This window comes from Bos javanicus, chromosome 20 (assembly GCF_032452875.1).
Source record: "Bos javanicus breed banteng chromosome 20, ARS-OSU_banteng_1.0, whole genome shotgun sequence".
Taxonomy (NCBI): Eukaryota; Metazoa; Chordata; class Mammalia; order Artiodactyla; family Bovidae; genus Bos; species Bos javanicus.
In genome coordinates, this window is record NC_083887.1 from 28,971,324 (window position 1) to 28,996,022 (window position 24,699).

Below are 24,699 nucleotides of genomic sequence, written 5' to 3' on the forward strand. Positions count from 1 at the left end.
CGTATGCAATGTACTTTACAGATATCTATCTCACTTTAAGTACATAAGGCAAAGATTGTCTCCATTTTATTACATGATGGAATGGAGAGCTTGCTCACGTAAAAATGCCTCTTCTTCATCAATTGAAATGATGTGAGTTTTTTCCTTCATTTTGTTACTGTGAGGTATTATACTGAATGATTTTCGTGTGGTAAGATCTTCACTCAGGAATAAATCCCATTTGACCAGTGTATAACTCCTTTAAAATGCTGCTGAATTTGATTTACTATTTTATTAATGATTCAATTGTCTTACTAGTTATACATCTATTTAGATCTTTTGTTTCTTTGTATTTTAGAGTTGGTAGATTTTGGATTTCTAAAAATTTGTCCATTTCATTCAGGTTTCCAATTTGGTGGTGTACAATTGTTCTTAGCACTCTCGTAATCCTTTTTATATCTGCAGAATCAGTAGTAATGCAATATCCCCATTTTAATTTTTGATTTTAATAATTTAATTTTTTCTCTTTTATTCTTAGTCCACCTAGATAAAGGTTTGTTAGTTTTGTGATCTTTTCAAGTAACTAACTTTTAAAAAACATTTATTTATTTTAATTGGAGGCTAATTACTTTACAATATTATAGTGGTTTTGCCATACATTGACATGAATCAGCCATAGGTGTACATGTGTTCCCCATCCTGAACCCTCATCCCACCTCCCTCCCCATCCCATCCCTCTGGGTCACCCCAGTGCACCAGCCCTGAGCACGCTGTCTCATGCATTAACTTTTGATTTCATTTATATTCATTTATATTGATTTCATTTATATTCTCTATTGTTTTTCATTCTCTATTTCATTTATCTCTGTTCTAATCTTTATTATTTCCTTCCTTCTGCTAACTCTTGAGTTTTGTTTTTCTATTTCTAGTTTCTTTGTAAAGTTAGGTTGTTGATTTGAGATATCTGTTATTTTTTAATGTAAACATTTGTGGCTATAAATTCCCCCCTTTTTGTTGTTGTTCAGTCATTCAGTCCTGTCTGACTCTTTGCGACCCCATGGGCTGCAGCACACCAGGCTCCCCTGTCCTTCCTTAACTCCTAGAGTTTGCTCAAATTTGTGTCCATTGAGTTGGTGATGCTACTTAGCCATCTCATCCTCTGCTGCCCCTTTCTCCTTTTGTCTTCAATCTTTCCCAGCATCAAGGTCTTTTCCAGTGAGTTAACTCTTTGCATCTGGTGGCCAAAGTATTGGTGCTTTGATCATGTCCCATAATTTCTGGCATGCTGCATTTTTGTTTCCACTCATCTTAAGTATTTTCTAATTCTTTTTGTGATTTATTCTTTGGTCCATTGGTTGTTTAAGAGTGGGTTTTTTAATTTCCACAAATTTAGGAATTGTTTCAATTTTCATTATTGATTTTTAATGGCATCCCACTGTGTTCAGTTAAGACTATGCATGATGTCTATCTTTTAAAATCTACTGAGGCTTAATTTGTGGAGTAGCATGTGGTGTGTCCTGGAAAACATCCTCTGTGCACCTGAGAAGAATGTGTATACTATTGTTGTAGCAAATGTTCTGTACACGTCTGTTAGATCTGATTAGTTTATTGTGTTATGTCATCTGTTTCCTTACTTATCTTCTGGTTGTTCTATCCATTGTTAGGAGCAGAGCATTGAGGACCTCACCTATTATTTGTGGACTGCCCACTTCTCCCTTCAATTCTGTCAGTTTTTGCTTCATATATGCACATATGCATACATGGATGTGCAATCACAATATATATTGATGGTTTGTCATGAAGTGTGCATTTATAATTGTTTGTCTCTTTGCTGTATTGTACTTTCTATTAAAATACAATGTCATTTTTTGTCTCGTAACTTTTCTATTTAAAGTCTATCTTGTCTGATATTAATATAGACAGCTCTGCTCTCTTTTGGCTACAATTGCACGGAGTATCTTTTTCCATCCTTTCACTTTTGATAAAATTTCCATGTTTACTTTGTATCAACTTTTAAAATTCTGTTTATTCTAAATCCTATTATCAATCGTGATGGCTATGCAGTTGATTCTGATGGCTTTTTAGGGAAGCAATATTATCAACTGAAAATACTATGCATTATAGATGTACCGAAACTGAGTGCCTTGTTCTAAATTTAATAGTGCCAGTGTTTCACATTAAGCATGATACTGGTGTTTGCTTTCCAAACAGGTACTCAAGTTTGCCTGGACATAAGACAGAGAGGCTGTGAGATTAGCCTTTGGACCTCTATTGTTCTCACTGTTCCTTACTATTGCTTTCAACAGAGGAAGATCTGACTTTACTTCCTTACATGTGAAATGTGTATTGATCATATTCCTTTATTTTAACAAGAGGACCAAAATGTTTTATCCCTTAAATCTTTAAATTACACTGAGATTTTTCCAATATGTTGTCAAACTTCATGTTGCCCATCTATCTTATTCTGGTCTCATTTCACATGTGCTTGCATCTGCTGCATGGAGATTTTATTTTAGTTTTTTATCAATCTTTGGCTGTTGCCTGCAACTTGATCTCAAGCAGAGTATTAAAGGAAACATGGAACATTTAAAAAAGATGCATGATCCTTGTATTTCCTGAACAATACTCATTTAACTACTGATGGTACATTCTCTGAAATGAGTTCATAATTGATACTCTCTGATGAGACCTCAGAAATCAGATTCCTTTGAAATACATGACTCTTTGACATCATCAACATCTAATGACATGGAGTGAAACAAGATAGTAGTCATACTTTTAAGATGACTGAAAAAAAGGAAAAGCACTCTAATTTAGCTCTACGGATTTCAGCCTGAGATGGTTTATCATGAACAGACATGATGGTTTTTTCATGACAGTCATGGAAACATGCCGAGGAAAGGTTCAAAATTCAGGTCTGTTCTGTATATGATACACGTGTTTCTGGATTGATTAGAGGAAGGATAGGATGATGTGAAAAGAAGGGGGAAATGTTTTTTAGTCACTAAGTCATATCCAACTCTTTTGCAACCCTATGGACTGTAGTACTCCCAGGCTCCTCTGTCCATGGGATTTCTCAGGCTAGACTACTGCAGTGGGTTGCCATTTCCTTCCACAGGAGATCTTCTTGACCCAGGGACAGAACCTGTGTCTCCTGAGTCTCCTGCATTGGCAGGTAGATTCTTTACTATGCAGTTCAGTTCAGATGCTCAGTGGTGTCTGACTCTTTGAGACTCCATGGACTGCAGCATACCAGGCTTCCCTGTCCATCACCAACTCCCAGAGCTTACTCTTTACCATTAGGAAAGTAAAATATGGGCCTGAGGCTGGAGAGTGGGAAGAGGGAGAGGAGCAGAGACTAACTTGCTCTGATTTCCTCAATTTCACTCTGAGCGAATAATCAGTCCTTAATATCTTCCTTGGTCAAACACTTCTCTAATTCATTCAATGAACTGAGAAATAGAACAATTAAATAATGAAAGAAATCTGTGTTAGCCATAGAAGTTTCATGATTGAGTCACATTCTAAACACACTTGGTAATTCTGTTGCTGATTGCTTTCGTTCTTTCGTAGCTTTCACTCTGTCCTAATCTTTCTGCAATTTCTCTCTTTTTTTGAGTATGTTTTTTGTCAGTCCACATTATAAATGACTCTAAGAAAACAATCTGAAAGGAAAATGGAGAAACTTGACTTTTTCTATTGTTGGTAACTTTGCTAATGAGTGAATATAATATGCATATTCTCCAAATTTAAAAAAATAGTATTCTTTTTGAAAATTTAAATGAATGAAGAGTGGCCTAAAAGCTATACTTGGAACAACCAATGAATAATTTTTGACTGTATTTAAACACTTCTTTGTTCTATTTTGAAATTTTATTTTTCAGTAATTCTGTCATATTAACTTAGTTCAGACATTGAAACAGAAAAAAATTCTGACAAAAATAACTGCCTTGATCATAGTTAAGATTAAGTTGAAAAAGAACAAAAAGAAGGATTGGCTTGAAGAAAAGAGAAAGTGACTTAAACTCAGTTAGCATAACGTTTTGGTTGGTGTATTTTTAAATTATTATAAAATTTATGTTAAAATATACATTGTCATACTCATGACTGAAAATAGAGGGATTGGAGAAGCCTGCAGGATGAGAGAAAAGTAGGGAACATCTTCAATAAAGAGAAGCTGCCTGAGTAATTGGGCCTTTCTTCGGAAGAACTGTGCTTTAGGCAGAGTTGGTTTTTATCCATCTTCTTGGTTTCCTTCTTCCCTCAGCACCTGGTATCCTTACCTGACCTCCTGGGTTTTCAGAGTCCCTACTCTGATAAATCAGAGCACTATATTGTTCCTATTTTCCTTATCTCTTATCATTGAAATTTGGCCACCTATACTTATTTCTTAAGGTTCTGGGTTTTGATTAGCTAAAAACAGATGGTGTCTGAGTCAGGGTGGAGCGTGCTGAACAAGGAGATGCAGTATAGACTATGGCAAGTAGAATGGAAAGGGGAATTGTACAGAATTAGAGCACAGCTAGGCCTAAGGGAGTCTCATTTCTGCTTCTCTCTTCTTTTCCCTTCTGTTCTCTGCTTCCTTTTCCAGCCTCTGTTAACCCTGCATGAGGGCTTCTAGTTGCCTTCCTCTGTCTTTATCCCTGCCTCTCCTATTCTCAATCGGCTTCCTCCCTGTTCAGTTTTTTTTTTGTTTCCAGGAAAACACTTTAACTGGCCCCAATCATTTTTCATGCTAAGTCACTGGTTGCCAGCTTGTTGTAGATTTCCTCCCTGAGATGCCCACTCCTCTCATTCTGAAAAGTGGCTGTCGCCAACAGGACCCATGAGATCAGGGACTCCTGGCAGGGCAGGGATTCCTTTACTGAGGCTGCTGGCAGGGAGGCAATGCATGTAACTGGAACAGATGTTTTGGGACATTTGGGAGTCCTAAAGCTCTTCAGACTTTGGGGCTGCCCTGCTGAGTGACTGGTGAGTTTGGCAGCACATCTTGCATCCTTCAGCTAATCCAGTGGGTTTGGAAGACACCAAGGGAATACGAGGAATCTCAGAATGCTTTCTTCAGCATCAGCAGCAAGCTGTAAGTTTCACTTGAGAATACTTTCCCCATCTGAAAGGGTCATTACATTCTGTCTAGATTCCAAGGCATCTTGGCTTTCTGGTGAGGCATCATTGAACACTGACCAACACGCAAGCCTCTTAGTATGTTCTATTGATTATATAACTTGAAAAGTTAGGTCAGCTCTGGTGAGGTTTCCCTAACACACTTTTCTCTCAGTATTGGCTGCTGGAAGATCAGCGAATTGATGTGAGTGGCCTTGGGAAGGAAGAAATCCCATCTTCTGCATACGAAGCTCCAGAGAAAAATCAAGGATAAGTGTAAGGAGGTCAGCTGTCTGTCCCTAGGTGCAGAGCTTCATCTGCAAAGCCCCAGCTGATTACCCTGGGTTAGGTTACAAAGAATCGAGTCTCTTTCCCTGTCTGCCTCTCTCCTTCAACTACACACACACAAACACACACACATACACATACATGCACAATTCCCTGTACTCATGAAATTAATATCAGCCGTTACTTTCTAATGCACACCTAGCTGTACGCTGAATTTTCTGCATCCAGAGCCACACTCTCCCCCTTTCCTGATCTGTAACATCATTCAAATAGGAGTTCAATGTGACAAGGTCTCAAGGAGTTCAAGGATGTTTGTCTCTTTCGGATGAATATATCCGCTGGCTCAGTCTTTCTCTCACTTTCTCTTTGCCTCCCTCCTCCTTTTGGTGCAAACATACACCGAGTCTCTCATAACATGTACAAATGAATGTCTGCGAGGGCTCCCGAGTTCAATGTCACGCTGGGCAGAAGTGGAGCGAGAGTGGAGAGACAGCGTGTCGCGTGCGGGCGGGTAGAGTCCCTCTCCGGCCAGCAGAGGGCAGCCAAGCGGAGGCGCTGGCGCGCGAGGGCTGAGCCGAGCCTCGCCTCGCTCGGGCAGCCTCAGCCTGAGCACCAGCCGCGCCGGAGCCCGGAGCGCAGCCACTGAGGGCAGCGGCGGCGGCGGGAGCGAGGCGCGCAGCGAGCAGCGGCGCGGGCGGGAAGCAGAAGCCGCCGCCGCCGCCGCCGCCGCCGCGACGGGCAGCCGGGCTCGGCGGCCGCCGGATCGGGCCCCTGCCCCCTCCGCCTCGTGTCCCCGGCGCCGGGCGGCCGGCGAGTCTGGAGCCCGCGCCGTCGCCGGCCGCGTCCCCCGGGCATGGAAGGAGGCGGCAAGCCCAACTCCTCGTCCAACAGCCGGGACGATGGCAACAGCGTCTTCCCCACCAAGGCGCCCGCGACGGGCGCGGGGCCGGCCGCGGCCGAGAAGCGCCTGGGCACCCCGCCGGGGGGCGGCGGGACCGGCGCGAAGGAGCACGGCAACTCCGTGTGCTTCAAGGTGGACGGCGGCGGCGGCGGCGGCGAGGAATCGGCCGGGGGCTTCGAGGACGCCGAGGGGCCCCGGCGGCAGTACGGCTTCATGCAGCGGCAGTTCACCTCCATGCTGCAGCCCGGGGTCAACAAATTCTCCCTCCGCATGTTCGGGAGCCAGAAGGCGGTGGAGAAGGAGCAGGAAAGGGTTAAAACTGCAGGCTTCTGGATTATCCACCCTTACAGTGATTTCAGGTGAGGACTCGCGCTCGCCGCCCCACCCTCCCTTCCGGGCGCGCCCTCCTTCGCGCTCCCGGCTCCTGGGAGGGGTCGCCCCGGGAATGGCGGGGACGGGGCGCCCGGCCGGCCGCGGGAGGAGCCGCCGTGGCTTCTACCCGGGCGGCAGGCTCGACTCTTCTACAACTAGTTTCCACCCAGGAGGGGGTTGACTGATGAGTTCCTGTTGCCCGGGGAACCCCGGCGAAGGTTCTCCTCCTTTGCCTCGGGAACTTTGGGGCCAGATCGGGGAAGAAGGCCACGGTGACCCCCGGATGGGAGGATGCTAAGTTGTGCAGGGAAACTTTCACTTCGGAGAGATGAGAGTGTAAGAAAGTGGCCAGAAAGTCGTTGGGGGTGCCACCTTCCCTCGCGCTGTTCCCCCAAGAAGTGGATCCCTCCCAGAGGGGCAAAAGGCGCTCCTGAGTTTGGGGAGAGGATGAGGCGACCCGAGACAGTGACTCACGGGTCCTGGCCGGTCCAGCCTCTCTCGCCCATAGAGGGTGTTAATCTGTTTCTCATCCGCTTATAGGCACTGGGGATCCTCAGTGCCTTTCTTCAGGATAGTGGCTGGCAGGCGGAGGAAGGGTAATTTGCGCTTGGATTGCCTCTGACTTGAGATTTCAGTGGAGCTGCGCTGCCTGGTGGGGCAGGAGCCTGACAGGAAGCCTCGAGTTCCCGAAAAGGAGACAGGGGGCGTTTTCAGAGCCCCCTTCCTGAAACAGAGGGGCACCCTTTCTTGACCTTGGCTACTAGTCTATTTCAAAAATCTCTTTCCCATTTCCCAACTCGGGGAACAAGGGCAGGAGAGCTGTCAGGGAAACTCTGCTTCGGTGAATTAACGTTAAGACATTTCCTGATCTTATTTGTCGCCCAAGTTTTCATTGGGTTATAAGCGTGTTTAGAGATTATCAAATGAAGGTCGTGAAGTAGATCCTCTTATTAGTGTACGAACACCCTGCGGTCACGTTATATTATTGCCTGAGGAAGGCTGAGCTTTTAATTAAACAACAAAACCCAGTAAGCAAAAGCCAAGAGTGGCACTTATGTATGTAGATATGTATATATGTATCCATTTACTGCTGAAATCGTTCGGAAAAGAAAAAGAAGAAAAAGAATGTGGTGCAAACTAAGCAATTTTAATAGGCGGCTGTTAAACAGCAAACAAATACAGCAATAAAAAGCAGCATTACTTTGAGTTGCTTGTAGAAACTAAGGGACAGTTGGCTTCAACTCCACGCCTTGATGGGAGCTGTCCAGAGTTCTGAATAACATTTAGTGGAAAACCCATACTTCTGCCGCACAAAGCCGTGGAAAAACCGTCTTCACCTTCTCTGAGATATACGTAAAAATACATATATTCTCAGAAATAAGTAACCATGTTATTTATGCATAGGATGAATGTACTTTAGGAAGTGTAGAATGTTAAGGTTCTTGTATGGAAAAACACATCACAAATTCCAAAGGAGGGCTTATAAAACATAACAACATTTATAGTGTATGGAAAATTAAGAGTTTGATTGAAAAAATGTTCGTATTAAAAGAATCTACTAAATAATCAAACATATGTCCTCCAGTAGGCTAATACTTATAGAAGCAAACTATGAATGACCTTATTCTAAGGTATATAACATTGTCATATTCTTTAGAATTTTAAGTTGAAATCAGATGTAGAATACTGTTTCTACCTCAGTCTTAAGTGGAAATATATTTCAACCCATATTGTTATTTCTTCATGAAAGAATGTTACAGAAACTGCCTTTAGTCTTAATAACAAAACTAAGCATGGTCTTTCCAGAAATATATGTAGTTCAATATCTACTTGCACATAAAATGCTATGTTCTGTTTGTTTAATTTTGCACTCAGTTAAATGGTTAATTATGATACTTTTATTTCTCAAGCAGTGTGAAAATAGACTACACTTTTTCAAAATGGTGGCATATAATTAAACTTTCATCATTTATTAGATAAAAAACATAGGGCCGCCTTTCAGGAATTGGTATAGTGTGCCAGAATCTTTTGAATGAATGAAATTCATGAAATTAAAGATTCTCCACATTTTCCTAAGTAAGTCGTATGAGACAGGGTATCTCTTTAAAACAAGCAAAATAAATTTGTTAATAAACAGGAGGAAGAAATGGAAATCAGATGATAGTTTGACTTTATCATGCATTTGAAAGAAATGAGAGATGATTAAAAAGTGAGTTAATACTCTAAACAAACTGCTGTGGAACAGTTTGGAACATTTGATTTTCCCTTGCATAACTGGAAAAAGAAAATGGTAGAGGTAAATATTATAATTTGGATTTTTAACTGGAAGGAATCTGAAAAAAATAGATTTTAAAACTCACAATTACTATATATGCTGGTCTTATCAATAAAACTACGAACTAAGGAAGAAATGTAAATACTTGCTTGCATATTTTAAGTCATAATTATTTTATTGATGTCTTTATATCATTTTACCTCCAGTATAAAGTTTCTTAAAAATCTGTAACATGTCAGGATAATATAATGAAGAAAAAACAAAAATGAAAAGCATAATTCTGTTAGCATTTTTCTTTTTCTAAAGGAAAAGCAGTGTGGGAAGAATCAGCAAAATACAGAAATGTTACAGTCATGAGCTGTTCACCTCAGACCCTTTCCTGATGAAGACACTTTAGAGGAAGTGCTTTGCTATGTTTCCTACAATGCCAAAGTTAAGTTAATAGTCATTTAGTGACTGAGAAAGTGAGAGTTATGAATACCTTTCCATGGAGAATGGGGAGATACCAGAAATTAAAGATACCCAGTTTTTTTTGGTTTTTCTTTTAACCCGCTTCACAGTTCTAAGCCTTCACAGATCCAGGGAAGTTTGGTCAGTCAGTTCTTTGGTCCCACACTGCTGAGTGTAGCATGAGCCCGCACTCCAGGGCATGTCAGGACTTTGACACTGCAGCTGGTGATCTAGTCCCTTCCCAGGATGATTGATTTCCAGGGCAGGCTCCCTTCTTCCCTCAGGCTGCGGGGCTGTGCTCCCATTGAGACTCTGGAGAGCCAGCTCCTCCAAGCGCTCTCACCCGCCTAGGCCCAGGAGTGCTGTTGCTGTGTCTGGCGAGTAGTTTTCTCTGCCTCCGGTGTAAGTAGGGCAGAGGCACTGTATTTCCCTTTCTTCTCAGGGGAGGATGATGTTAGAAATCTTCAGGGACTAAAGAGGACTCAAATACCATCAATACTGTTGGAAATAACTGGGTGGGAGCTAGAGAATTCAGTTAAAAAAAAAAGTATGTTTTTGTTTATACCATGGTATAGAATCACCCTAACTTCACCCAAATTAGGGAAAACATGGTTAAAAAATAAAATCACACTGATTTTTGTGTAGTGAGGACTCGGTTTCTGTCTTCTTGAGTTTCGTGTGAATAGCGCATACAAACAAATAATTTGAAGGTTAAACATGATTTTGAGGTTACTAACAGTGATTGTATATTTATTAGCTAAAACTTTACTTTTCATTCACTTAATAAAAAAGTGGTACTGGGCAAGCATTGTAATTTCATAGCCAGTCCATTTATGATATAATCATTCAAATGCATTGAAAGAATAGCTAGGGGACTCGTGGATGGTCGCTATTACGTGAGTAATTTGCCTTAGAAGAATTTATCAACAGATTATTTGTCAGTTCAAGAATTCTGACATTATTTTGTTGGATCATGCTTACATAAGTGCCTTTTTAAAAAAATAACGCTCCCATTCCATATATACTGCCAGGAAACATCTTGCCTCTGGTAAGGGAGGAGATTTTATATCTTGACTCATTATTTCTTCCACTGCGTTTCATCAATTAGTGTGAATGACTGTGAAAACCTTATTGTGTGGTAAGTACACAAGGACTCTAGAGACCAGAGTCACTTCCTGAAGATACTGCCATATCTGGCCTTGCCTCTCTGCTTCAGGCTACATCCACAACTGTGCTGATGTCAGAGGTCACTGATGCGTTCATTAGAGAAGGGAGGCTTCCTCTGTATAACAGTTAGTCCGAGAGAGACTGCTTGTTTCTAAGGAGCTTCTCCCAGGAAAACAATTCAACCTTCTGGGGTTTAAGGACTAATTAGCCTACTGTTATGTTATCTTTGTGCAGAATGCACTGTATTTTCCTCAGCAATGCTCCTTTTATTTACTTTCTGTATCAACACAGCCAAAATTAACCATAGGAATTTATTTTTTTCCTCTGTTAGAGTGAACCTTTTTCTATCTTATAAATTCAGTTAAGTTCTTCATAGTGGCTCTAGCAACTGGTCAGCCCAATTATAGTGAAACTATTTGAAAAAATGTGGAGGTATGAATTTATTCAGTTATGTTTTCTTAGTATACATGTAAATTATAAAACTTTAAATTTTGCTAAATAGTTCGCTATTTAATTGCATTTAATAGATATAGTGATCGGAGAAAGCAATGGCACCCTACTCCAGTACTCTTGCCTGGAAAATCCCATGGATGGAGGAGCCTGGTAGGCTGCAGTTCATGGGGTCGCTGAGGGTCGGACACAACTGAGCGTTTTCACTTTCACTTTTCACTTTCATGCATTGGAGAAGGAAATGGCAACCCACTCCAGTGTCTTTGCCTGGAGAATCCCTGCTGTCTATGGGGTCGCACAGAGTCGGACACGACTGAAGTGGCTTAGCAGATATAGTGATTATACTATTAAAATATTACAAGATATTTTCCATTTTTTCCTGAGCAACTTTGCCTTTAAACCTACTTTGGGGGCTTATTATGTAAATTGAGAGTCAGGCAGAAGCACTTTTACCAATTCACATTTTATTATGTGGGCTTGTATTGATGAACTTGCATCTTGAATAATAATGAAAGAATTTCAAATGCACTGGAACCATATATTACTTACCATTGTTATGATAGGCTCATTTAACAGAATTTAAACTATGTCTGCTTGATCAAAACCACAAACCAAAACACCACCAACACCAGGAAGCAATTTAAATAGTATTTGTAATTTTGCATTATTTCACTCAATGAACCTGTGTCCCCAAGTGAGTATGAGGCAAGCAAGATAAATCTGTGATTTGGATGTGATCTTTTTTGCCATCTCAAGTGTAATTCTTATGTTTAACAGATTATTCACTTGTGCTCACTCGTGCTTAGTCCCTCAGTCCTCTCTGACTCTTTGCAACCCCCTGGACTATAGCCTGCCAGGCTCCTTTGCAGATGGGACTTTTTCCCAGGCAAGAATACTGGAGTGTGTTGCCAGGGGATCTTCCCAACCCAGGAATTAAACCTGTGTCTCCTGCAGCTCCTGCATTGCAGATGGATTCTTTACCTGCTGAGCCCATTTACTTCCTTACTTGGAGACAAAAATTGGACTTAGGATGAAGACTTTCAAATAGAGTTTCTTATAGGTATAATGCAAAATTATGGTAGACCATCAGCACTGCAGGAAGAGTATTGAACAAGTTCAGGGTCTGTGACAAATTTTCATTTCATCATTTTGAGTAAAGAGGTAGCAAGCTATGAATTAGGCTGACACGATGTATTTTAGGCGGAGAGAATGGTGATGAAGAAAAAGTCTGCATGCACTAGAATAAAAAACTATTTATACTTACACTAAGTACTTTGAAAATTAATTTGTGTGTGTGTGTGAAGGCATCTTGATGTACAAATTAGCATTATCTTCCCAGAAGAGAAAAATCAGGGGAAAATGGTGATGCTCCTTGGTTCACTTGGAGTTTTCTATGTTTTTGCAAAATAAACCTCTTGGCTGTGTTAATTCTGTATGTGTGTGCGTGCGCGTGCCCACATAAGCAAGCAAGAGAGAAACTGTTCAAGGGACATTAGTATATAAGCACATCTGATAAATGCTCATTTATCAGACATACCTCACCCAAGTATGAGTGATAAAAATTGATTTCATGACCCTTTTCAAGTTTATTTGTTAAGTTCCTGGTAATATTATGTTTCACTTAATAACGACCACTCAGTTAAAGCAAAGTATCAAAATTATGCATGCCTCAGATTTACAATTTAACAATCTTATTTACATAGACTTGTTTTTATTTTCAAGATGTTACAGCTCTAAAGAAGTAAGGCTAATTAAATCTAAAATAGAGTGCATTTATGTGTAAATATGACTGATTCATTTTGCTGTACAGCAGAAACTACCACAATATTGTAAAGCAACTATACTCCGATAAAAATTAATTAAAGAAGTAAGGCTAATCACACATACACAGAGTTAGCAACTGTTTACAAATTTTGTATGTTCAGGTTTCGTTCAAGTATTTCACTATTATCAGCAGTGCTGCAGCAAACATCTTTGTCCATTAGTCTTCATTATATTCTGTACATACTGATCTTATCAAGTAATACTGCTACCAACTAAGACTCTTCTTAAAATTTTAAGTGACATGGATACAGCACTGTTGATGTTCTTGTTTAGATATTCACAGGCAGTTTTAGGACAGAAAGTCAGAATTTGTCCTCCATTCTGTTCATCACAGAGTACTTGGAGTGGCAAGAATGATCTTATGCCATGTTATCTTATGTCTAATGAAGTTATCACACTACTTAAAATCCTTTGAGGGCTTCCCATTACTCTTGAATATATTTGACAAACGAGCTACAAGATTGCATAATTTCAATTTATCTGGGCAACCTTGTCACACACCATTCGCTCCCTCACTGTCCTCAGCCACCTGGGTAAGTTTTCAGCTCCCAGAACCAGCTGAGTTCTCTCCTGCCACAGATTTTGATGTGACATTTAACCCCATTGCCTGAAATTCTCTTTTCACTTTAAGTCATTCTGCATTATAACAGTTTCTCTTCTCATGTGGATTTCAGTTTAATCACTGTGATCACATTTCAACACCTCCCCCCTCCACTTTGTTTTTCTATCTGGGCTTTTTGTTTCATCAGAATTTATACTTCATGTATGTTTTGCTACTAGAATTTAAGCTCCCTCACTTCATCAGTATTATTTCATTTTATATTCCTCATGCTATAAGAATGCATGTAGTAGACATTTTTCCTGCTAAGCTTTCTCAGATGCTTTAGTTTTTAACAAGTTTTTGAGATATTATTTATCTACCATACAGTTTACTCATTTAAAGGGAATGATTGAATGTTTCTAATATGTTCACAGAATTGTGCAGCCATTACCACAATCAATTCTAGAAAATTTTTATCACTCTAAGAAGGAATGCTGTATCCATTAGCACTCAATTCTCTTCTTTCCTTCCCTTCCTCCCCCGACACAGCTCTATCCAACCACTAATCTACCTTCTGCCTCTATAGATTTTTTTTTTCTTATTCTGGAAATCTCATATCAATGGAATCATATAATATATAATTTTTGTTACTGGTTTCTTTCACTTAGCATAATGTTTTCATGTTTTATCTGTGCTATAGCATATTTCAGTTCTTTATTTATCCTGGTATGGATATACCAAATTTTGAATTTCCCTGGTGGCTCAGATGGTAAAGAATCTACCTGAGTGCAAGAAGTCTCCTGGAGAAGGAAATGGCCGCTCACTCTAGTATTCTTGCATGGAGAATCCCCATGGACAGAGGAGCCTGGTGGGCTACAGTGCATGGGATTGCAAAGAGTTGGACATGACACACACACGTACACCAAATTTTACTGATTCATCAGTTGATGGATACCTCAGTTTTTGGTCATTATAATTATTGCTGGTCTGAATGCTATTGCACAGTTTGTGTGTGTGTGTGTCTGTGTGTGTGTGCAGAGATGCATTTCTGTTTGTCTTAGAAGTGAAATTTCTGGCCCAGTTTATTAAAAAAAAATATTGAATGAATGCACAGTTCAACCAGGGTGTGCCGCATTTATTCTTTACATTAATAAATTCAGTTAAAGAAATCTCTTTCTTTTCCTACAGCAATACTTGGCATCCTTTCCCTGTTACCACCTGTAAGTACATGTCCCAGCCATTGCATTTTCCTGCCCACTTTAGAGAGGACTAAATGAAACTGAAAGGAGGTTAAGCACCATGAGCCTGGTGACATGGATGGATGATGAGAACTGGGCCAGGAGTTTAGCTGTCTGGAATCTTTTTTTTTTTTTTTTAATAACCTTTATTTTTCAGCAAATATGTTGTCTTTTTCTTTGTTTTTTTTTTTTTTTTTAACTGTGTGACATGTGGATTCTTAGTTCCCTGAACAAGGATAGAACCCATGCTGAAGTGAAAATGTAGACTCTTAACCACTGGACCACCAGGGAAGTCCCTGTTTGGAATCTTGATTCTGTCGTTCCAGCTCTTTTACCTCAAAGAAACAAGGCTGCCAGTATAAATAATTCTCCACATATGCAAGAAAACATTATGTTAAACCTAATCATTTATTCTCTGTCCTTCTTGAAACCATCCCAAAATAATATGAAAAAAACCACAAAGAAACACAGACAACTAGAAGAAAAAGGAGAAAGCAGAGAACAAGGGATCTGGAAACATTTTGGGAAAAAGAAAGAAAGCTAATGAAGTTACCTTGTTAACACTTACCCAATCCTTCACCACTGAACCCCAGAAGTGTTCAGGACATGAAGGGACCCATTAAGAAATAATTTCCAGGAAAACCAGTCTGAAACCAGGAGGATTAATTAAGGGTCTCCTTAGTGAATGAAGAACTCTTAATCCTAATATAGAAGGCTTTGTTGTGCTTGGTTAATTCTCCCCAGGCAGGAAACAGGAAACTACCTTTATGGAAGATACTTCAAGGTCTTCCAGTAAAATTTCTTATTTATTACCTAATGACCTTGCAGAAAGCCTTACATTTGTATACAAGACTGTATGTATATTTTGGTACTAAATCATCTAATATCTAAAAGAAAAAGATTATGAGACTTTTGAGAAACATCTTCATCATAAAATAGAAAAACTAAGTCAAACAGCAAAAGAAAGTCCCAAGAACAGAGAAGCATTTGGGATAAGGGGAAACTCAACATTACTTTAAAATACTCTAAGAATCATATCTTCAGCAGGATATTTCATCTGTACAGTAAGAACAATATGCTATGAAGAGAATAGCCAGAATGTAATAAGTTGGCACATAAAGTCTAGCAAACCCCTCATAATTAGGGCCAAAAGAAAAAAAATAGAAAATATAAGCAAAAATAAAGGCTAATTTATAAGATCAAACTTTATAAAAGCAGTTGCAGGATGAGAACATAGAGTGAAAATGGACATATGGAATTAACAGAGACATTTTAAATAAAATTTTCCAGGTGGCAGGATGTGAAATAGCATTTCTGAGAAACTCACAGAATGCTCAGCACCATGAAAGGAAAAGACCCCACCAAGGGTCATCACACACCTTAGAATTCCTCTGAATCAGAGAAAAAAAGAAAAAAAGCAACAACAACAAGTGAAACCCTAAAACTTTCCAAAGAGAAAGTTACAAACTTATAGTATTTCTCAAGAAGTGAGAAAATACTGTAAGCTAACTGATAGTGTGATAAAGTCTACAAAATTCTGAGAGAAAGTGACCTCTAAAAAATTGTAAACCCTTCATAATCAGTTCAGTTCAGGCTCTCAGTCGTGTCTGACTCTTTGCAACCCCATGAATCACAGCATGCCAGGCCTCCCTGTCCATCACCAACTCCTGGAGTTCACCAGACTCATGTCCATTGAGTCAATGATGCCATCCAGCCATCTCATCCTCTGTCGTCCCCTTCTCCTCCTGCCCCCAATCCCTCCAAGCATCAGAGTCTTTTCCAGTGACTCAACTCTTCCCATCAGGTAGCCAAAGAACTGGAGTTTCAGCCTCAGCATCAGTCCTTCCAAAGAACACCCAGGACTGATCTCCTTTAGAATGGATTGGTTGAATCTCCTTGCAGTCAAAGGGACTCTCAAGAGTCTTCTTCAACACCACAGTTCAAAAGCATCAGTTCTTCGGCGCTCAGCTTTCTTCACAGTCTGACTCTCACATCCATACATGACTACTGGAAAAACCATAGCCTTGGCTAGACAGAACTTTGTTGGCAAAGTAATGTCTATGCTTTTCAATATGCCATCTAGGTTGGTCATAACTTTCCGTCCAAGGACTAACCGTCTTTTAATTTCATGGCTGCAGTCACCATCTGCAGTGATTTTGGAGCCCCCAAAAATAAAGTCTGATACTGTTTCCACTGTTTCCGCATCTATTTCCCATGAAGTGATGGGACCAGATGCCATGATCTTTGTTTTCTGAATGTTGAGCTTTAAGCCAACTTTTTCACTCCCCTCTTTCACTTTCAAAAAGTAAATAGGCTTTATAGTTCCTCTTCACTTTCTGCCATAAGGGTGGTGTCATCTGCATATCTGAGGTTATTGATATTTCTCCTGGCAATCTTGATTCCAGCTTGTGCTTCTTCCAGCCCAGCGTTTCTCATGATGTCCTCTGCATATAAGTTAAATAATCAGGGTGACAATATACAGCCTTGATGTACTTCTTTTCCTATTCGGAACCAGTCTATTGTTCCATGTCCAGTTCTAACTGTTGCTTCCTGACCTGCATATAGGTTTCTCAAGAGGCAGGTCAGGTGGTCTGGTATTCCCATCTCTTGAAGAATTTTCCACAGTTTATTGTGATCCATACAGTCAAAGGCTTTGGCATAATAGGAAGATTTAATAAAACCAATCAGAATTCAAGAACTCTAATGTTAATCACCTTTGTATCCTTTCTTACAAAGTACTGAATGATGTGTTCCAGTAAAACAAAGAATCGCATCAAAATAGTATGAAAACAAAAGGTGGGATATGAAATCTGACAGAGAAGAACCTTGAAAGAAAGTCCCAGGAGTTCTGAGTAACTGAGCGGTCTTGAAGGAAACCAGTCTAAACAGGGGCCAGAAAGCAGAGGCCCCTGGACAAAGGCTTTCAGGGGAGAGAAAAACGGTAATCAGCATTTGAAAAGCAATGTTACTAGGCAGATCCTTTGGAACAAGGTATCTACGAGTTTCATAGGAATACTTATGGGGTATGTTGAATATGAACCCCTCTGCCAGTGCAGGAGACATGAGAGACACGGGTTTGATCCCTGTATCCAGAAGATCCCCTGGAGGAGGGCATGACAACCCACTCCAGTATTCTTGCCTGGAGAATTTCATGGACAGAGGAGCCAGGTGGGCTACAGTTCACAGAGTCACAAAGAGTATGACATGACTGAAGGGACTTAGCAGTCACTTAATACAAGCAAATAAACAAAAGACCTTTATCAACTCCAGGAAGAAAGTGTTAGCTGCTCAGTCGTGTCCCACTCTTTGCGATCCCGTGGGCTGTAACCCACCAGGCTCCTCTGTCCATGGGTTCTCCAGCCAAGAATACGGCAGTGGATAGCCATGTATTTAAAAGAAAAAAAAAATTACATTACTTGGATCAGCAATGAATAACAGTTACCTGGCCATTGTAAAGTAAATAAGGATGATTTACACAAAGATTATGGTCCTATTATTCTGGAAGGAAAGAGAAAGGTAGGTGAAGGTTGGATGTTCTAAGAAAGTTGAATGATTGAGAATGAGCAAGGTTTAAAGTTGATGTATCAGTTTCTTTTTGAAATTTAATGTCTTTTTGAATTTAATGTCAGAAGAAATAATTAGGATGTTTAAATTAAGGAAGTGGGTGTGAAAGGAAGGGAGTTTATAATCTTCTTATAATCCTTTAATACTATTTTAGTTGTTAAAAAAAGATTACGGATATGTTTTGAGGTGACATAGTTTTGTTAAGAACACAGATTCTGGAGCCAGCCTGTTTGGGTTAGAATCCGAATTCCACCACCTCAGTATCTGGGCCTCAGTTTCCTTAGTTATAAAAATGAGGAAAAAAGTATTGGGTTGTTGGGAAGATACATATTTTTGTGTTATGACTGTATAGTGTCTAGATGTAATGGCTCAGAAGGTAAAGAATCTGCCTGCAATGCGGGGGACCTGGGTTCATTCCCTGGGTTGGGAAGATCCTCCTGGAGGAGAGCATGGCAACCAACTGCAGTATTCTTGCCTGGAGAATCCCCATGGACAGAGGAGCCTGGCGGGCTATAGTCCATGGGGTTGCAAAGAGTCGGAACGACTGAGTGACTAAGCACAGATATGTAGTGCTTAGTCGTAGTATCCTCTGCTTCTTAATGCTATGTGTTAGCTATTATGAAAGTAAAATTGAAATGGAGTTAAGAAGTGTGAACTGTTTGAGAAAGGAGAATACTAAGTACATGCTTGTCAGTCTTCAAAATTCCTACAGTGGATGTGTCTGTGAAGGGAGGGCCATGTAAAGGATGTGCTGTTCTACTTTCTTTTTATCTTCAGGGAAGACTGGGCAGCAGAAACCCCGATGTGCGGTGGCAGTTTTTGTGTGTGCTCTGTGAAATAAATTCACTCATGAGAGAATGAGCATTGGAGAACTTCTAATACAGCTTCTATCTGCAAAATTTTCTAGATATAATAGTATTATCTTCTAAGTTACTATAGAATACTACAGTGTTTAACACTTAGAAATAGCTTTTGGGGAAAATTCTAATGGCATTGAGTTGTATACTCCTTCCCATTATTCTTTATTTTCATCAGGAAATGGCATAAACCATTTGGGGTCTTATTTCAAATCTGTTAAATGTTATCTATGAGCCAATTAAGATGATTCATAACTTGCTAAATTCTTTCATTTTTCTTTTAATTGTCAATTTTTTTCCTTTGGAGTATAATTGATATACAATATTATGTTAGTTTCAGGTGTACCATATAATGAGTCAATATATTTATTCATTATGAAATGATCATTATGATTAGTCTAGTTATCATCTGTCACTATACAAATTTATTGCAATATTATTAGTTATATTTCCCATGCTGTATATTATATCCTCATGATTTATTTTGTAACTGGAAGTTTGCACCTCTTAATCCCTGTCACTTTATTATTTATTGTCCAATTTAATAGTCTGTGGAAAATGGTTATTTAGAAATATAGTTTAAGAAAAAAATCTTTTTTACATCATTTTTCAGCAGATGTCACTTACTGCCCTTGTAGAATGTGTTAGCCTTCTTGTTTTTTGAAAAGAGTATATTTTGTTAAAAATTGTGCAATCTTGATTGTTTGAGAGACATGAGCAGAGATTGAGAAAATGACTATCGAGGGTTATATGAATATACTTATTGGGAGAATGAGTATTCCTTTTTTCTGTAGAAGAGTCATTAATTGTTTAAATAGTTTTTTTTTTTTTTTTTAAGTTTTTTGTTCTGAGCATAAAATTTGGTATTTGTCTTGGAAAATCATGTAAGTAAATTAGGATGAAGATTAGAAACATATTGTCCAGGATTTAGATGCATTTTTAAAATATATAAAATAGCAGAGATATAAAATAGCAATTACCTAGTTATGGTTGTACACATATTGAATAATATAAATAACCCCCAAATCCTATGAACTTCATTACTGTTTATATTAATGGTTCCTTGACTAACCATTTATGTTAGTGACACTTAGATTTCAGGCTCAGAGAATACTTTATGAATCAAATGAAATCTGTGGATTCTCTGCCTAGAAAAGTATATATATTCTCAAAATTTTTGACTGTAATTTTAAGAAGTTTTTGATTCCCTTCAGGCACATTTATTTTTGGACCCCAAGTTAAGGCTTCTTGAACTATTTAATATTTTAACACAGATGTATGATACTAGAAACATTGCATGGAAGACACAGGGAGATAGAGTTTTGCTTGGACATTTAATCGTTAGACCTACAGTTAGAAAAATTTGCCTTGAGAGGGACAGGATTCCATCAGCCAAGTTAGTTTTGAGGCTAGATGTGGCGCTATTGTTGAAGAACCCGTCTGCCAATGCAGGAGACATAAGAGACAGTGTTTGACTCCTGGGTCGGGAAGATCCTGGAGGAGGGCATGGCAACCCACTCCAGCATTCTTGCCTGGAGCATCCCAGGGACAGAGGGGTCTGGAGGGCCACAGTCCATGGGGTTGCAAAGAGTTGGACATGACTGAGTGCCTTAGCACGCACACACCTTGTCCACAGGGATTGAGCAAAGATCATTCTGTTGTTGGGTCAGTCAGTATAATCAGGCACAGAATTATATTTAGGGTGAGAAGAGGCTAAATTATTTTTTTGCAGATATGTTTATCTGCCTTAAAGAGCTTAAAGAACCAACTGATAAATGATAGAATTATCTGCAAAATTCACTGAAAATTTATTATAAGACAAATATGTTTAAAAATATCAGTAACATTCCTATATATTAACAACTCTGAGGATAGTTAATAGAAAAATCAATGCCTATGAAAACCAAAAATACAAACTATATATAAAAAATGAGTTTTACAATAAATACTATTAATTGACAAAAATAATTGAGTAAAATCCATTGTTACCAGTTAATAGCAAAATTAAATCCAAATAGGTTAAACTTTATTAAAGGTAAAAATAATTTAAATCAGAGTTCCTAAAAAATATTAGCAAATTATTTACTAATGTTGCTTTGGGGGAGAGCTTTCTAGCATATGGCTCCAAAGACCGTGTAAATTGTTGCAACTTTTCTAAATGTCAGTTTGACACTATATAAAAAGTTTTTGAAAATTTATAGGCCAGTGTGTTATTTTATAAAAAAAAATGATACATGTAAATACATGTATATAGGAATGATTCCTATAAATATTTTTCATAATAATGGAAAATTATAAACAAATATAACCTGAGTAAAATTTCAACCCTCTTCTATACCCCTTGTTATCAGTTTTCCTCCATATCTCTGCCTTGCCTTTTCTTCATAGTACTTCACATAATTTATTTATGCTAAATGTTTTGTTTACTTCATTTTATTATCAACCCTTATCTGTAATTTAAGCCTGACTTAGGATGAGGGTTTTTTATTGCTTTAACCATTTTATTCTGAGGATACGTGTGTGTGACACAAAGTACATGCTTAATAAATATGAATGAATGAAGAAATTCTAGGAACACTATGCTTAGTTTTAGTTTTTGTACATAATTTCCAACAACCAAATGGTATGTTCCCCTATATTTGCTACAACAACACTGACTATTTTAATTTAGCATGGATATCTTAATCTGATATACAGAAACATATATTTAGAAATAAGATTTTATGTCACTTAATATAATACATACTTGTATTAATTCTGTTTGCTGTGATGCTTATTTTTATGTTGTTTAAAAGAATTTTGCGAATATATATTGTGGATCTTTGGGGATAGCTCTTGTTTCACAGACTTATAAAACTATTTAAATGTCATTGCCTTTGGAATCAATGTTATCTTCATCGAAATAGATTTGAAAATACATTTCTCTGGGCAGTGACATTAAGGAAGAATGGCACATTTACTTTTCTGTATGTATCTTTTTTTTTTTTTTTGCTTTTGCCAAATTGTACTGCTTGGTATAACAGTAGTAAGCGTTTCATTTCAAGCCCAGTTGTATAGAGGTAGAAAATTAGTACTATCTATGCTAAGTCACTTCAGTCGTGTCCGACTCTGTGCGATCCCATAGACGGCAGCCCACCAGACTCCCCCGTCCCTGGGATTCTCCAGGCAAGAACACTGGAGTGGGTTGCCATCTCCTTCTCCAATGCATGAAAGTGAAAAGTGAAAGTGAAGTCGTTCAGTCGTGCCTGACTCTTATCGACCCCATGGACTGCAGCCTACCAGGCTCCTCCATCCATGGGATTTTCCGGGCAACAGTACTGGAGTGGGGTGCCATTGCCGTCTCCGAGTACTATCTATAGGTATACCTAATAAAGGTTGAGTCAATGTTTTCAAAGAGAATTAATTTTGAATTTTAACTCTGTGGTAAATAGATACTTTTTTTGTGTGTTTGACAAACAAAAAACACAAATTCAAGCAAAAATTCCTGATAAAGCACTAGTAAATTGGTTCTTGTATAGTTAATGGAAAGGAGATCATAGATCTTGATACAAGAAAATTGAAGTTGACATAATTTTGAGAAGGAGAGGGAACCTGAATCTTAGAAGACACTGATAGTTTGGTTTTTGCACATAGAGAGTGAAACGAAAAAAAACCTCTGACAACTTTCATAGCAAAACTGTCCCCATGAACCTAAAAGATAAGTAATTGGGATTGACCTGTGTGACAGCTGCAAGACTTGTGTTTTATAAACCTCCATGTAGGTCAAAGAAAGGAAGTAATGGGAAGCAAGGTCATCTGGTAGACCTGAGAGCAGATGACCCTTCCATATAACCCCCAAGTATTTGCTTGAAGAGTAGCTGAAACTCAGATGAGATTTGCAAAATCCAGTAGCAGGAAGTCTGCAGTTATTTGAAGAGGAGAAATGATGTCCCAGGTTTGGGGCAGGAAATGTAGGTTAAGGGAAGTCTGCAGTTATTTGAAGAGGAGAAATGATGTCCCAGGTTTGGGGCAGGAAATGTAGGTTAAGGGCCTGGAACAACTGAAAACCTCAGATAGTAGAGAAATTGTCAAAGAGAACCAGGATAATATAAAAAAGTATTTAAGAGTCAGCTTGTAGAAGCCAGATGGGCTTCAGAAAGCATAAGAATTTCAATGAATTCAAGCTTATTAGATGTTTAAATTTAAGTTCATAATAATGTAAGAAATCATTACCTACTGAAACTCTGCTGCTGCTAAGTCGCTTCAGTCGTGTCCGACTCTGTGCAACCCCATAGATGGCAGCCCACCAGGCTCCCCCGTCCCTGGGATTCTCCAGGCAAGAACACTGGAGTAGGTTGCCATTTCCTTCTCCAATGCATGAAAGTGAAAAGTGAAAGGGAAGTCGCTCAGTCGTGTCTGACTCTTAGCAACCCTATGGACTGCAGCCCACCAGGCTCCTCCATCCATGGGATTTTCCAGGCAAGAGTACTGGAGTGGGGTGCCATTGCCTTCTCCGAGGGACCCAATTCATTACCTTGAAACCTAAGTTGAATAAAAGGAAAGAATCAAACACTGACCCTGCTTTTCTTCAGTTATCTGAACCAATGTATAACCAAATTAGTAGAGGAGGAAAAGATTGTTCTTATAAAATCATTAATGCTAATACATGAAAAGCTAATGATACATTTAGAAATTCATGGTTTTACATTCCCAGTCAGTGAATACATCTAGATGTTTTATCAGTAGGTATCAAATACAAAGGGTGGGGGAAGGTGCTGAACTTTCACCTGGAGCATGTAATCAGCAAAATCCAGTGTTAGAGATCTGACACGTCTGTATTAAGAACGGGATGGAGGGGAATTTCTAAATTAAGAGACATTCTGGAAATGGAGGCTTGGGCAGAGCAAAGTATACAGTCAAGGCATGTACAATTGTGATGAAATTATAGAAGGAAGCAACAAGTGAAAGGAAGCAGAGCTGTTATTTTGGAGGGTGGGAGGGGCCTGTGATTGGGACCCTGAACATGGATGGATGAGCTTCTTGGGTGGGTCGAAAAGTTTTATTTCATGTCCTGGGTGGTGATTTCAAGGTTATTTGGCTTATGATAAGTCACTGTTTTCTCCAGTTTTCTATATCTGTTTTGTTTTATAATAAAGAATGAAAGGAAAAAAGTTAAGAGGTCTTAATTTTCAAAAAAAAGGTCAGGATATAATGAAAATAAGTTGACTGTTACTGTTTCTCTCTCTGTTTTACTCACAGACCTGTTTTGTATTTGCAACAAAACCCTAATAATGCTAAGGCAAAGCAATGGGATGCAACTTTATGGTAGGAAAATGACCCAGACATAATCTCAGAAAAGTCAATCTTTTAACTTGATTTGAGGAGATATTCAACCTCTTTGCAACTAATCTGTAAAATTCAAGAAAATAATACCTATACCCTTATGAATGTTATGATAATATGTGAAAAATGCCTCACACATAGCCCATGTGTGATAAATATTAAATTTCCTTTCACTTTCTTTTATTATCCTGTTAATATTATATAGGTACAAATATATAAATTATAGTGGTTTTTCTAAAACACATGAGCTCACACAGTAAAGATTTATTGAAAGCTGAGTATGTTTTCAAGGACTATTAAGTATTCTAGATGCAAAAAAGAATGACGCTAAGTCATAGCCTTTGAGAAGATTTTTGTCTAATAAAAAG

General features: G+C 38.9%; 1 protein-coding gene across 1 annotated transcript in view; it reads left to right on the forward strand.

Moving 5' to 3' along the window:
• Positions 1–6,134: 6,134 nt before the first annotated feature.
• HCN1 (hyperpolarization activated cyclic nucleotide gated potassium channel 1) overlaps positions 6,135–24,699 on the forward strand; it is a 466,192-nt gene continuing 447,627 nt past the window's right edge. The window contains exon 1 of the mRNA XM_061393578.1: positions 6,135–6,630. Coding sequence (XP_061249562.1) covers positions 6,224–6,630 — 407 coding nt within the window. The 5' untranslated portion in view covers positions 6,135–6,223. The remainder of the gene's footprint in view (positions 6,631–24,699) is intronic.